At 37.4% G+C, this 14264-nt stretch overlaps 1 protein-coding gene and 1 long non-coding RNA gene across 3 annotated transcripts in view; both read right to left on the bottom strand.

Annotated features, from left to right (window-relative positions):
• The window catches only part of LOC127577653 (uncharacterized), a 37236-nt gene extending 34226 nt beyond the window's left edge, over positions 1-3010 (bottom strand). Inside the window, exons 1-2 of the long non-coding RNA XR_007957412.1 lie at positions 2940-3010; positions 1631-1787 (exon numbers count right to left, since the gene is read on the bottom strand). This is a non-coding gene — a long non-coding RNA (uncharacterized LOC127577653). The remainder of the gene's footprint in view (positions 1-1630; positions 1788-2939) is intronic.
• A 7178-nt stretch (positions 3011-10188) lies between these two features.
• Positions 10189-14264, bottom strand: part of sec23a (Sec23 homolog A, coat complex II component) — a 49410-nt gene continuing 45334 nt past the window's right edge. Inside the window, exons 17-20 of one of the 2 annotated variants that reach the window (XM_052011386.1) lie at positions 13266-13352; positions 12225-12380; positions 11570-11635; positions 10189-11004 (exon numbers count right to left, since the gene is read on the bottom strand). In XM_052011386.1, the coding sequence (XP_051867346.1) occupies positions 10915-11004; positions 11570-11635; positions 12225-12380; positions 13266-13352 (399 nt within the window). In that variant the 3' untranslated portion in view covers positions 10189-10914. The remainder of the gene's footprint in view (positions 11005-11569; positions 11636-12224; positions 12381-13265; positions 13353-14264) is intronic. The other variant, XM_052011395.1, reaches the window with a different exon arrangement.

The following is a 14264-nucleotide window of genomic DNA, read 5'->3' as shown; positions in this document are numbered from 1 at the left end:
GCATTAAAAGGATTTACAGTCACAGAGTTAGATAAGGCCATTGCTTTTGGTCTTTCCTTTATTTGAAATACTTGCAACGATTGATGTGTGGCAGACACCAGCTTCCTCCACAGTAAGCTGGCATGTTTCAACTGTTCATGATTCTTGGCAGTCAAGATCAATCAGGGAGATTCCCTGGTTATATTGCTTTATTTAAGTAATCTGAAAGCTGAATCCAGCTAAACCCATGTTAAATCCTCTTAAACTCACTGCTAAATTAGATGATGGTACCCCATTCCCTTGAGGACTTTTAGGAAAAAGTGAATCAATAATCCCAGAGATTTAACCAAGTACAACTATTGTATTACTAAGAGTATGTGAAACCATATTTCAGTATTCCACTTTCACTTAAAACATAGGGGACCCTGAATGGTCCAGTTTAGTTGTCATTTTCACACTTACTGCAAGCATTTTTAAAGATATGAAGGCATGGTAGTGTAGCAGTTAGTGTAACACTATTACAGCGCCAGCGACCCGGGTACAATACCAGCCGCTGTCTGTAAGGAGCTTGTATGCTCTCCCCATGTCTGCGTGGGTTTCCTCTGGGTGCTCTGGTTTCCTCCCACATTCCAAAGATGTACGGGTTAGGAAGTTGTGGGCATGCTATGTTGGCGCTGGAAGCATGGCGACACTTGCGGGCTGCCCCCAGAACACTTTATGCAAAAGATGCATTTCACCATGTGTTTCGATGTACACGTGACTAATAAAGATATCTTAAAAATCTTTCTGTGACACCTGCTGCCACCCAACCAGAGGACTTTATAAGAAATAGGAATATACGAAGACCCTAATTCCCTTACAGCCAGCTCTCTCATTCAAAATCTTGTCTGAATTCTAGGTGAAATCGACTTTCCCATCCTATCTTCATATTGCTTGAGTCAAATCAGCCTCAGTTTTGAATGAAACATTTTTACTGCCGCTTAGAAGATAATTTAACTCATCAGGACCATGCCGGCTCCTAATGGGCAATCTTATTAGTCCCATTCCCCTGCCCTTATTTCCCTGTACCCCTGCAACCATTCTGCCTCACATTTTCATCAACTCCCCTTTGAATCTTTTTGCCACTTACCGAAAGGATTTTTTTTTACTGAAGTTCAGAAAGTTGAAGTTCACATCAGATCACAGATTCTGTGAGCATTACAAAGCAGGGCATCACTAATCACAACTTCTGTGTATTCACATTTTATGATGTGTATTCAGATAGCAGAAGATGATGTCAGTTTTACTTGGTAATGTGAGTGAACACTGACATTTTCACTGCTACTCCAGCCACAAATTCCAGCACATTACTAACTAACATTGTACACAAGTTAAGCATAACTTCCCTACTTTTATATTCAATTCCTCAGTAAGAAATGACATATATTTTGTTTGCTTTCCTAATTACTTTCTGTACCTGCAGTAGGAAGCTACAGGGTTTATGGAAAGAACCCAAAAAGTTAATGAAGAAATATTAGAAGAAAATCTATAAGAAAAAAATTCATAAGCCATTGCAGGAAGCTTGGGTAAACTAAATGCAGAGAAGATTTCTAAACATTGGCCCAAATTGTTGCCATGGACTCATCACTCACAATCAAAACCCACCATTTACCTAATTCAAACATGGAAGGCCCAACTTGTTGGTTGAAACATTAGAGTCCAGCTCCGAGACCCTGAACAGTGATAGAAGCATGACTGATGCAGTGAAGTCCAGCAGACGGTTTTGCCAGCTGCTGTAGCTGACCAGGCTTTTAAATGTTCTTGAACATCTGAAATTCAGAAACATTTTTAAAATTAATAAAAGTGAATTTAAAAATTAGTAACATTATTGTTTTAATTTAAAATATGAAGTCATATAAATTATCTGAAAATTTAAAAAGTTAAATAAAGCACAAGTAATATTTTTATAGGATCATATCTGCTTATCCTTCCCACAGCTTTACTTTCTATAGTCAGGATCCAAGAACCTCAGACAGATTCGGCTCTGCTGCTGGTCTCCGCTGAAGTCCTGGATTTACTGACATTTCAACAGATAAATGTTCCAAGTCAATTAGCTAATTTGGGCTGTTGAATAGCAGATGAATATTATAAAAATGATCAATAATAATGCAAAGCAGATGACAGCATTGCATAACACTAATGTTTTTGAGATTTATTTTATACATAGCACAATTAATCTGCCACTAACTAAATGTTGAGATGTGCAGTCAATCTGAGATAATACGAACGCTGCAGTTATAGCTTAGAGACTTTTGGAGAACTTTCTGAGCTGCAGCATAGCAATAGGATTCCCTCTAGTGGTGCTAAACTGGTACTGCTACCGTCTAATTAGCTTCTCAGTAAATAACAGAAAATCAAAATAGACTGCAGATGCTGGAAATCTGACACAAAAATAGAAAATGCTGGCAAAAGAAAAGCTCAGCAGGTCAGGCAGCATCTGTGGAAAGAGAAACAGTCCATGTTTCAAGGTTTGTCAGAACAGATAAATAATAGGCCAGAATTTGCAGTCAGGAAAGTGTCAGTGATGTGACAGTGCCTGGCCTTGGAGGTGGAGGTGGAGGTGGGGGGGTGGGAGGCAGGGTGTTGGAGGGAGAAGAGTTGGAAGAATTGTGGGTTTGAGGGGAAGGAGTGTGGGATTGACAATTTTGACTTGGTGGTTGGTGAAGAGGATGGTAGCTTGGAGTTTGTGGGGGAGGGTGGGGGCCATAATAAGCTGGAACCATAAAAATGCTGAACTACACTATCAATTACTTTGAAGGTTTTTGATAATCAGAAACATTCGAAGACATTCCAAAACCATTAAAAATGAATCAAGATATGAAAAAAAGCATTAGCATATTAGTCCACTTTAAAAATATATCTAAAGCACTTTAAAACACATAAACAATTAAAAACATTACTAACTAAAATAAAATACTAACATTAGTTAATCCCTCACAGTTCTTTTTCTCATCTGAACTTAATGAAGGAGATCTTCCATGACAGGTTTAACCTACTGCAGGCTGTTCCAGAATATTGCCCACCTTGAATGCAGCAACAGAGCAATTAGGAAGTCACCAGTGCACAGGCGCAGCAAGCTGAGGAGTTCCTGTTTGTGCAGCAGTCATAGACTCACTGACGTTTTTGTGGGATGTGCCAGCAGTTCCACATGTAACTGGCAGCATTCCCCAACAAACTCTGGTCTAATTTATTTTCACTGGCAATTCACCTGTGGTGTTCTCTACACTGAGTTGCAAGATAAGTTGTTCTTTAATAGAGCTGTTAGCTACATAATGAACGATCCATCACTGCTCCCTTACCAACAGTGTCTGAATAAATCACAAAGAGTTCTTATTACTTGGGTTTTCTCCTAGCAATGCTTTTCAGTAAGTTGAAGCTGAAGCTGAAGCAGATCTTGGGTAACAACTCACCTCCTCCCTCATGAAAACAATGCTAAAGCAACTTGCCTACTCATTTACCATCTGGCTGGATCCTCTCAAAATAAAAGGTATTATTAATACATGATGAGAGCTTTTCCCTGATTTTGTTTCTGGAATGAGTCAAATTACCAAAGCGAGATTTACTTAAAAGTCTAGCGCACGTTTCCCAAACTGCAGTAAGTCAAATAAATGATCAGATGATAAGGTCATACCCAATGGCAATATTGCAGTCTGTGTGATATCAAGCTCCAGTACAATGAGCCAGATTATCTGACCATTACTTCTACCGGAGTCTCAGGCCACTGAGTCAGCCTCTCCCAGAAACTCTGGCCTCCACTTTGGCCATTCCCATTGCAAGCAATCACAGACTCACCTGTTCCTGCACCAGACTTCTGTGAACCAAACCAATCAGCTCCCTGGATGGAGCAATGAACTGCAGTGCACCAAGAGATGTGTGTGGGTAAACAAAATGATAGTTACTGAGGTTAAGCACTGCACAAGTTGGCTAAGTGACATGATTTAAACCTTTTTAAAAATTATAAAAAGTGTTTGTGTAGTTTAAAGTGATGCTGCTCTAGAAACAAATAAACTTAGAGTCTCTTGCACATTACTGCTATTAATAAAAATAATTTTTTTTTGAGAATCTTATTTGCCTTGTCCACAATTCAGCTGCGATTTTTGAAGCTTATCCTCCAATTTACATGGGGCCTTACAGATAATCTATTTTTGTGGACATAATTAAGGGATGACTATTGGTCAGAATCACATGAACACTCTTTCTTCTTATAATAGATATATCACATTAACTTTAACAGGCAGATGGATACTTGATTTAATGGGCCTCATAAAAGATGCCACCAGCTATATTTAGTACTGCACTAAAGCCCACGTTATGTTCTCAGGAAATGGGACTTTACACACAAACCTCTAGCTCAGCAACATGTGCGCTACCAGTGACCTGTGGTCTGGTCTGGAGTGACAGCCAAAGCCACAGAGGAGGTAGTTTGTACATTGATTGGGAGATGGGATTTCCTCCATCTCCATCAGTATGGTCATTTTGGAGTCAAAAAGGAATTTGTTTTCATCAAATGACCCAAAATTTGGGGGAGGGGGTTGGTTTATTTGCCTCCCACAGGAGATAGTGTGGGTGTGTGGGGTAGAGTGCAGATGATGGTCCACAAGTTCATGCCAAATTAAGAAAGAACAGATCAGTAGATTAATTGGTCTTTTCCTCTCTTTTGCAAGCTTGTATGGTAAAGATTAATTGGAATCAGAGCTCTAGGGTTTAACTTGCATTGACATTGCGGATGGTGAAGGGATAGGAAGAGATGGCAAAAGCAGCCTGCATGAAGGGAGTTGGAGGAGAGACCAGAAACAGTATTGGGAAGGAGGGTAAAGCTGGGAGGTGAAGAGACAGGTTGGGAGAAGCTCTTTATAGAGGGAATTGGGTGGTAGAGCAGATAATAAGCCATTGCCCCAAAAGGAATTTACTTGTATTGGAAGAAGTGTCAAATTAATAATGTATAAGAAAATTTGAAAGAAAAGGATGTTCATAGGAAAATCAAAACCAGATTTAACAAATAGGAAAATCCAGCATCACCATGTATGATTGGGTAACTCCAAACACAACACAATTCTGCACCTGCTCTCTCCATCTGTTGTCATCAGTTTCTGGCTGACGTAACATGTGGCCCTGAGTAACTGACCAGTTTAAATGTTGGTTGGAAGTCATCACACCACTTACTGAAGCTGAAGATCATAAGATCCCCCGAATAATATACAAAGTCTCAATCAAAAGTTCCAGAAATGTGAGAAACATCAAGCCAGAGTTCACAGATGATGAAATAACCTAGTGATCATACAGCGTCAAAGGCAATGCGCTTCATTTAAATACAGATCATGAACATTTCTAGCCACAACAAAAAACAAGCCAAGGAATAAGTTACCACAAAGAATTTTTAAAAACTCAAACCACTGTTTAGAATTGCAATGCAAAATGCATATATTCCAACACATAATGAACAACAAACCAGACAGCAGACAAAGTTGCTGTGCAAATGGTCTCAGTCTCTAGGCCACAAGATCACGTGCACCAGGAGAGTAAGGAGGGATACATTTCTCAAATTAACTCCTGCAGGAGAGTAACAGGATACTGTTTGGGGCTTCTGTGACCAATGGGCACCACAGGGCATAGAGCATCTTACTGATACTGATAATGCTGTAGTTTAAATTAGGAGCAACACACAAAGTGCTAGAGGAACTCAGTGGGTCAAGGCAGCATCTATGGAGGGAAATGGACAGTCAATGTTTCATTTCGAGACCCTACATCTAGAAAACTTGTGTGGATACTTCATTGGATCTCCAGTAGTGGTAGATATGGAAGCAATCTATTTGTAGTTTTCAAGCAGCTTTAGAAATTTTCCATCAACAATGAGAACAGGAAACAGCTGAGGAGTTTGGCTAGATTGTTCAAACTGACATTTATTGTTGCTTTAGTTTATATAGTACTTTTTTAGGAACATTTTTATTCTTAAAAATGTAACGTACCACAAATATTAAATTTCAGATAATAAAGATTTGTAAAAGACTTAATTTTGATAAGTAAACCTCAACTCAATTTCTTGTGTTAGATTAAAATTTTGAAACTTACCACTGTAATATTATTCAGTTCCTTCACCGCAAGTCTTAAATCACCTCTAAATGGGGAAACCAGGGTTGAACCAATAAATGTTGGAGCAATGCCATGTGAAATAACAAATGCTTAGATTTAAAAGTAATGCTTCCACAATGTTCCTCCTATTTAAAATATTATGAAATATAAAAAAAACTGAAATTAGCACTGACTATAAAGCAGTCTGGATGTGATGATTCACAAGATATAAAGGAATACTGTGAATGTCTGGGATAACTTACACATCAGATGAAAGCATAAGCGTCCTTATCCTGGTAACCCAAGTATATAATATTGCTATTTGTTTTGCATTTCAGATGTGCAAACAAAGCAGGGATATATCATGAATTGTACTGAATAACATCCATTAGTCTCATGTTAAAATATCAACATTGTATATTTAATTAGTTCTGATAAAGGATCATTGACCTGAACCTTGAATTCATTCTCTCTCTCTCCACAGATGTTGCCTGACCTGCTGAGTATCTCCAGCGGTTTCTTCCCCCCACAGGAAGTGGACTTTATTGACCAAGACATTATTTAGTATCCATCCCTAACTACTCTGAAGGTGGTGGTGCACAATCTCCTTGAACTATTGCAGTCCTTTTGGTGCAATTGGGTAGAAAATTCCAGAATTTAGGCCTGGAAACAGTAAACAAACAGGAATACATTTCCAAGTCAGAAGAGGAATCTGCAGGCAGTAGAAATCCAATGCACTTGCTGTAATTGTCTTTCTAGATGGTTGAAGTTATGAGTATGGGAGGGGCTTCAATGAAGTATAGCTAGTGATTACAATGAATTTTGTAAATAGCACACTATTGATAGTGAAGTGGGTCTTGTGGGCACTCAGGTATCCAAATACTGATCATGAAACCACTGTTAAGGGAGTCAAGGGATACGGGCTGAGAGCAGAAAAGTGGTGTTGAGGCCAAGTTTGGTTCAGCCATAATCTTATCGCAGGGTGGTGCAGGCTCAGGGAGCTGAGTGGCCTACTCCTGTACATGAATGGCTTCCATCAGCAGGTTTTTTCCAAAACCAGCAAATGAGGCATTACCAACCTAACACTTCAATGCAGCGTAACAAGAGAAGCCTGCAGGCAGCCTCACCTAGGCATTTTCCCAGACATTCTAACCAGTTACAGGAAGAAAAGCAGTGTGTTTCACATTCTCTATGTCCCAATGAAATACTTTTGAAGAATAGTTGCATTTTATTATAAGAACAATTGCTACTAATTTGTGCACAGTATGCTCCCACACAGCAGCAAAATAATAATAATCAAAATATATTTTTGTAACATTCATTTCAAATAAACATTGGCTTAAACTCTGGATTGACTGCCTGGCTCTTTTTCAAAATGATGTATCCATTTTATGTCCATCTGAGATAGCAGAGAGTGCTTAGGTTTAATATCCCATTTAAAAGACAGCTTGCACTCAGAAATGCACTGGAGCATCAGTCTAAGATTTATGGAAAGCTTCTAGGGTTGATTTGAACCCAGAAGCTCCTGGCTCTGAGGCAGAAATATTAATAACTGAAGCTTGGCTGACAAGGACCAAGAACTAAAACAACTTAAAATGTATTAAAAATGTACAAGTCAAACAGAGTATTTTTTCCATTGTTTTGTTTGCTATGTAGCTGGCAATTTAAAGAATGCAACTCTCATCTTACCTTCACAATTCTAAACAGTTTTCCACCCATTTATCAAATTGCTCTTTCATGCTGGACAGTGAAGTGGAGAGGCAAGAAATCCTGGCATGTTTAATGAAAAGTGATACACAAATCTTATGTAACTGCTCCAACTCCAGAATATGAATAGGTAGAGATAGCAAGCGAACACTAGCTACACTATGGATTTTATGATACACAGAAGTTTTATACTTATGCTTTTGAGCAGAATGCTATAATTTATTCTTGTAGGTTGGACTGCCACCTAAAACTCTCATCAAGCATTGGTTTGCTTCTTCACGTATGTATATATTCACTATTCAGTTTCATAAAGCCAACAACATATTGCCCATCTGCAGTCAGTACTGCAGCCTGGTGGCTTTTCTTGGCACTGAGATCAAACTGCTTACTATTTCAAATTTAAGAAAACTAATTTACCTAATCATATCTTTGACTGGTCCAATAACATAGCTAACTTCATCCAATCGTAACACTTTCACACTCTCCAGAGCACTGCAATAATTTCCATTCTTCATAGTAAACCAATCAGTTTGAACATTCCTTTCGCTCTACCATGGATCTTCTGCAAGCATCTCAACTTGTGCACCGTATACACCTCTAAAAACAAGCTCAGAATATTTAGCCTAAAAAGCGTGGTACTGGATAGAATCAAAACCTAAATACCACCATCTGTAGAAAATGTACAAAGGACCATGCAGAATCATACACAGTAAATCAATTAAACTTCCCATTTCTCACTCCCCGATACTAGTTCATTGATGGATGGCATGCAACCAAAAGGATACCCTTCTCAACATATTCTGGTCACCTTCTGCATTTAATCATTTTAGAAAACAGTTCAAAAGACTATTATAGATATGACCAGTCTTTCAATACAGAGGGTTGTGTTTGCTGTCCTTTTAGATGATGATGTATACTCATTACAGCCAGCAGCAGATTCCAGTCCTTACCTCAAAGATCTTATCGGTGAGTATTTTACTTATTTGGCTGAGATGACGAAACGTCACATTTCAAAGCTTGCTGCTGTACAAACTTACTCATAGGGAGGAGGATGTGAAGAGGCAAGCCAAATTTGTGGGAAATGACATACAATATGATGTGAAAAAATTATCTACTTTGGTTCATAAAACAGAAAGGCAGAATATTTTTACAGGTGCAGCAAGTAATTACAAAGGCAAATGGTATGTTGGCCTTAAGTACAGGAGGATTTAGTTATTTAGGGTCTTGGTGAGACTGTACATGCAGTAATGTGTACCATTCTGGCCCTCTTACCTAAAAAAAGACATACTTACTGAAGAGGGAATGCAGCAGAGATTCACTAGATTGTTGCCAGGAATGGTGGGTTTGCTGTACGAAGAGAGATTGAGTAGACTACACCTGTATTCTGCACAGTTTTAAAGAATGAGAGGAAACTTCATTGAAGCTTACAAAGTTCTTACAGGCCAGATGCAGAGAATATGTTTCCCCTGTCTGAGGAGTCAAGAACAGGGGTCACAGCCTCAGAATAAATGATAGACCATTTAAGACTGAGAGGAGAAGAAATTTCTTGCAAATCTTTGGAATTTTCAAGACTAGAGCACCATGGAGGTAGATTAGCTGAGAGGAGGAGCAGGCTCAAAAAGCCAGATGGCTACTCTTGATTCAGTTTTTTAATGTTCTTTTGAATACTTAGAAATCCATTAAGGGAAACGTTAATCATGGCAAGCCATTTTCTGCAGCATTTTAAAATTGGAAGCATGGAACCACCAATGAAAATTCAAAACACTAAAATGCAAGTCATTGGAAACCAACATACAGGTGCAGCAAGTAATTACAGAGGCAAATGGTATGTTGGCCTCAAATACAGGAGGATTAAGTAGTTATTTAGGGCCTTGGTGAGACTGCACATGCAGTACTGTGTACAATTCAACTATCCTAGCACAGTAATCAACTATCCTAGAAGCATCAATATAAGCCCCAAATCAACATTAGATCCTAGCCACATCTGTAATAGTTGACACCTCCTTTTGACTGATACATACGTATACACTTTTCCTCATTGTATGAAAAATGAATTAGTGACATTAAGATGGTGAATAAATTAGCAACATGATTTTAGTGCTAAGGTGTCATGCATTATCACAACTGACTCACATCGAATGTTGAGGGGTAGAGCCATATAAAACTAAACACACATTCAAGTAGATTAGCCAGAGGATGAAGTATTTTGAGTTTAAATTACACATTTAAAAAATATTCATTAACAAATTATGTGCTGAATGTTACTCATATTCATAGTCTTGTACTTGAATGTTGACATACGATTAGTATCCAATCTGATCTATTTATGATTCAAATTTTATGTGCATTGGGGATTGGCTCTATGCATGCACAATAAATCACAAAGACACCATATGGATCAGTGCAACTTTCATTCAAATTGTACAAATACATCTGCACCATGAAGTAAATAAAATTGAAGCAAATAGTGATAAATACCAGAAAATATTTCACATAGAAAGTCTACATAAAACACAATAAGTGAATAAGCATATTTTAAACAATTTTGTTTTATTTGGAATATTGCATTTCTAATGCTATATAACATACAACAGAGCTGTTTAAAACTGCAGCCAAAAATTTGTGGAAATTGAGGCTTTTGCATTTTAGGACAAATTTGTACTGCATTCTTTGTGAAGTCCAAATACTTCTGCAAAGTCAAAGCTCTCCACAAAATTCACAAATTTAAGTTCTTTGCTGACAATGAGTTCTATAAGAGGTTACACTGTGTTAATTAGAAAAACAGGGCAAATAAGATACATAAAAATACTGTTGTGGATATTTGTTCCTTCAAGGCAGAAATTAGAAACTCTGGGTCAGTGCTTTTCACTGTAGTGTATATAGATGCACAACTTATACAGCATGCCTTTATACAGGATAGGACAAAAGCAATAATATATCTAACAAAGTCAAGCAATTCACAAGACCTTCTTTGGTCTATTATCAATTCAATATAAATTTGTTCTGTCAAAAAGGCAAGTAGCACAGATGTAAATGCATAATATAATCTGCACTGAATTAAGTTGCTAAATCTCTTTTTGTTCACTGCATGGCTCATATTAATTCACCACCATTCTACATTCAGGTGGCACTAGAGACTGCTAGCTTCTTCAGATGATCCATGAATACTTGCAAACTGACATCATCTGTGAGAATTGGTGCTCCAGCCTCCTAATGGAAAGATTCACATAGGAAGTTAATTGTACAAGCTACTTTGTCATTTTCTGGAATAATTAGCTAGTTTTTAAGAGCATACATCAAACTACAAAAGGCAGTGCCCTTCAAAATTTGAAATCTTGTATCTAGGTTAACTTAATCCACTTTGTTGATTTATTTTGTACATTTTTAAGTCACAAAATCGATAAGATTACTCTTGAGGGAACATTGTTGTTGAGTGGTTCAGTTGTTCTTACAAGTTCCGAACAATAGCATTTTTTTCAGTTAATCATTAATGGTGATACATCCTTAGATATTGTATCCTCTGCTATCATTTTTTTCATATTACCTTTCCATAAACATCTGAAATCATATTTTCATTTGATTAGTAAGTATTGTCATCAAGTGGAAACAAAGAGGCAAACTGCAGAAAATTCTAACTTACAGTCTGGGAGTACATAAGTCTATTAGCCAGTGTATGCAGTTGGCAATGGAAATAAGTCATTACATTCTACAGGATTTTAATTCCATTGGCTAAGAAAAATAACATTCTTTTAGAGTATAAGACAGACAGACTTACCTGTCCCCATGCATACATGTTGTTGTGGGTCTGTGAAGGATTTACTTTGGACAACAAGAAACGAGCCTGAATATAAAATATAAAAATTATATTAAAGGAAAAAATGAACTTGCTTTAACAATCAAAGGACAATCCCAAATGTCCAACAAGCAATGAAGTCCTTTTAGAAATGCTGTTATTGTCGTAACTGTATCAAAGATACAATTATATCAAAAGTATAAAAACAGATTGCTCTGTAAGGCTTTTGGGGGGAAATAACATGCCTTAATTACTAGGATGCAAATTTAAGCTGGTACCTTTGTCCGAATAATCATCATAAGTTGTTGGGATAATTCCATTGTTTCTGTTGATAGTACAATTTAAGATCAATTCCTCTAATAAGCCTGATCCTACATCCCAAATCAGAAGCACACAACATAAATCTACTTCCCATTTCCCAGATACAACTGGGGTACCCTAAAACAAGATATTGGAGTCATTAAAATAGACCAACTTTTCAAATAATATTTAAAGCAAGTGAAGTGCCCAGCAAATAAACATTTGTCACTTATGTTTTGCAAAGAAAAAGACTGTTTTTGAATTTTTTTTGTTTTAAAGCTGTTGATTTTATAGATATTTCAAAGTCAGAATTAACATTTAAGGAGAATGTGATTACCTGACTCCCTCCGTGTTCAGTATCAACATAGCGAGGCATTGGGAATCTGCTGTGCAGTATCTCTTGGGCATCATCTACTGGTGCTTGTAGCAGATGTCGAAAGTTTTCATATTCAGGCATATCATGATAGCCAGCTTTGCGCCATTGAGCAATGGTCTAGGAAAAGTAGTTAGTAATTTGATGAGTTACTATGACTGTTCTCATTTATTCCCATAAACAGTTAATTTAACCATGTAACAATTTGTATGAAGTGAAGAGGTATTGAACGCTAAGTAATCATAAAATCTTAAATTGTGGTAACTTTAGAAGTTTCTGTTCATTTTAAATACCATTGATACTTCTTTGATGTTTATACACATGCTAAACAGAATACCTTGAAATTAATTAAATATTACAGCTATTAGGATTTTTCAAATGTAGTTTTAAATGGAATAATTGAAAGAATACTGACCAAAACCGAGACACTAGATTTTACAGTCAGCAGTGATGCAACACTCTACACTGTTGGCTTCAAAGAAAGATGCCCACAAATACCCAATCTTAATAGCATTGATTTCACCTTCCCAAGATTATTTGATGTCAGATTCTTGTTTCAGGGAATTGGCTGAATTTCAGCAATCGACAGAAGTACTAAACCAAGTAAAAACTAATATTTTAAAATAAAGGTTAGATTTACCTATGAAATTAATTATTAGATGAAATATGATAAACCTTTTAAAAGAATGAAAAATAATTTTAAAAACACAGAATTTAGAATCTGAAGAAATGGTAATCCATTAAGATCAATATTTTACAGTTTTTTTGAAACAATGAGAACAGTTTGCAAATACTTGAGTTTTTAAGCAGTTCACTGAGAAGATTACGCTGCAAAACAGTGCACTCCATGGACCAGCAGGGAATTGTGGACAGCAACTTTTGGATTTCCATATTTAATTGTATACTCCCAAAACTGTAGCCGGTTTCACAATATAACAATCATTTACTATCATTATGACCACAAGATACAGGCCATTCCACTGTTGTTCAAAATGATGTTCATACCTCTCCATGGTAGATAAGGATCTGGAAGAATGTGTCCATAAGAAGAATTCGATCAGGGAGTATGCTGCTGCTATCTAGAAGGACAGGCTTCACAAGAGGACAAAAGAAAAATATTTTAAATAATAAAATTATTGTTTTTCTCAGAATCATTGATCTTCACATTTCAAAGCAATTTTTTAGACCCATAAGTGACCATATTCAGCCACTTTCTCCCTCAAAAATTTTAGATTATATATACTTTGCAGTAGTAGTTGAAGTAGAATAGCACAAGAACATTAATTGCAGCACAGTTTTATTCAGATTACTCCTCAGTCTTCTTGATCTTGTTAACCTCCACTCAACTTCTGTTCCTATGACAATGGCTCCTTCTACACCATTGGTAAACAAGGGTTTAAGTACCTAGGAACCATCTTCTGCAATTACCTTTCGTCTACGGGCATTTGGAGAAGCATAGGCTGATTAGGGACAGTCAGCATGGCTTTGTGAGGGGCAGGTCACGAGCCTGATTGAATTCTTTGAGGTGACAAAGCACATTGATGAAGGTAGAGCAGTGGATGTGGTGTACATGGATTTTAGTAAGGTGTTTGATAAGGTTCCTCATGGAAGGCTTATTCAGAGTCAGGAGGCATGGGATCCAGGGAAATATGGCTGTGTGGATTCAGAATTGGCTCCCCCAGAGGGTGGTGGTAGATGGAGCATATTCTGCCCGGAGGTCGGTGACCAGTGGTGTTCCGCAGGGATCTGTTCTGGGACCCCTGCTCTTTGTGATTTTTATAAATGACTCGGATGAGGATGTGGAAAGGTGGGTTAGTAAGTTTGCTGATGATACAAAGGTTGATGGTATTGTGGATAGTGTAGAAGGTTGCTGTAGATTACAACAGGATTTTGATAGAATGCAGATCTGGGCTGAGAAGTGGCAGATGGAGTTCAACCCCGAAAAGTGTGAAGTGATACACTTCAGGAGATCAAATTTGAAGGCAGAATACAAGGTTAATAGCA

This window comes from Pristis pectinata, chromosome 1 (genome assembly GCF_009764475.1).
Source record: "Pristis pectinata isolate sPriPec2 chromosome 1, sPriPec2.1.pri, whole genome shotgun sequence".
In the NCBI taxonomy this organism is placed as follows: Eukaryota; Metazoa; Chordata; class Chondrichthyes; order Rhinopristiformes; family Pristidae; genus Pristis; species Pristis pectinata.
This window is presented reverse-complemented; position numbering and strand designations above follow the sequence as displayed.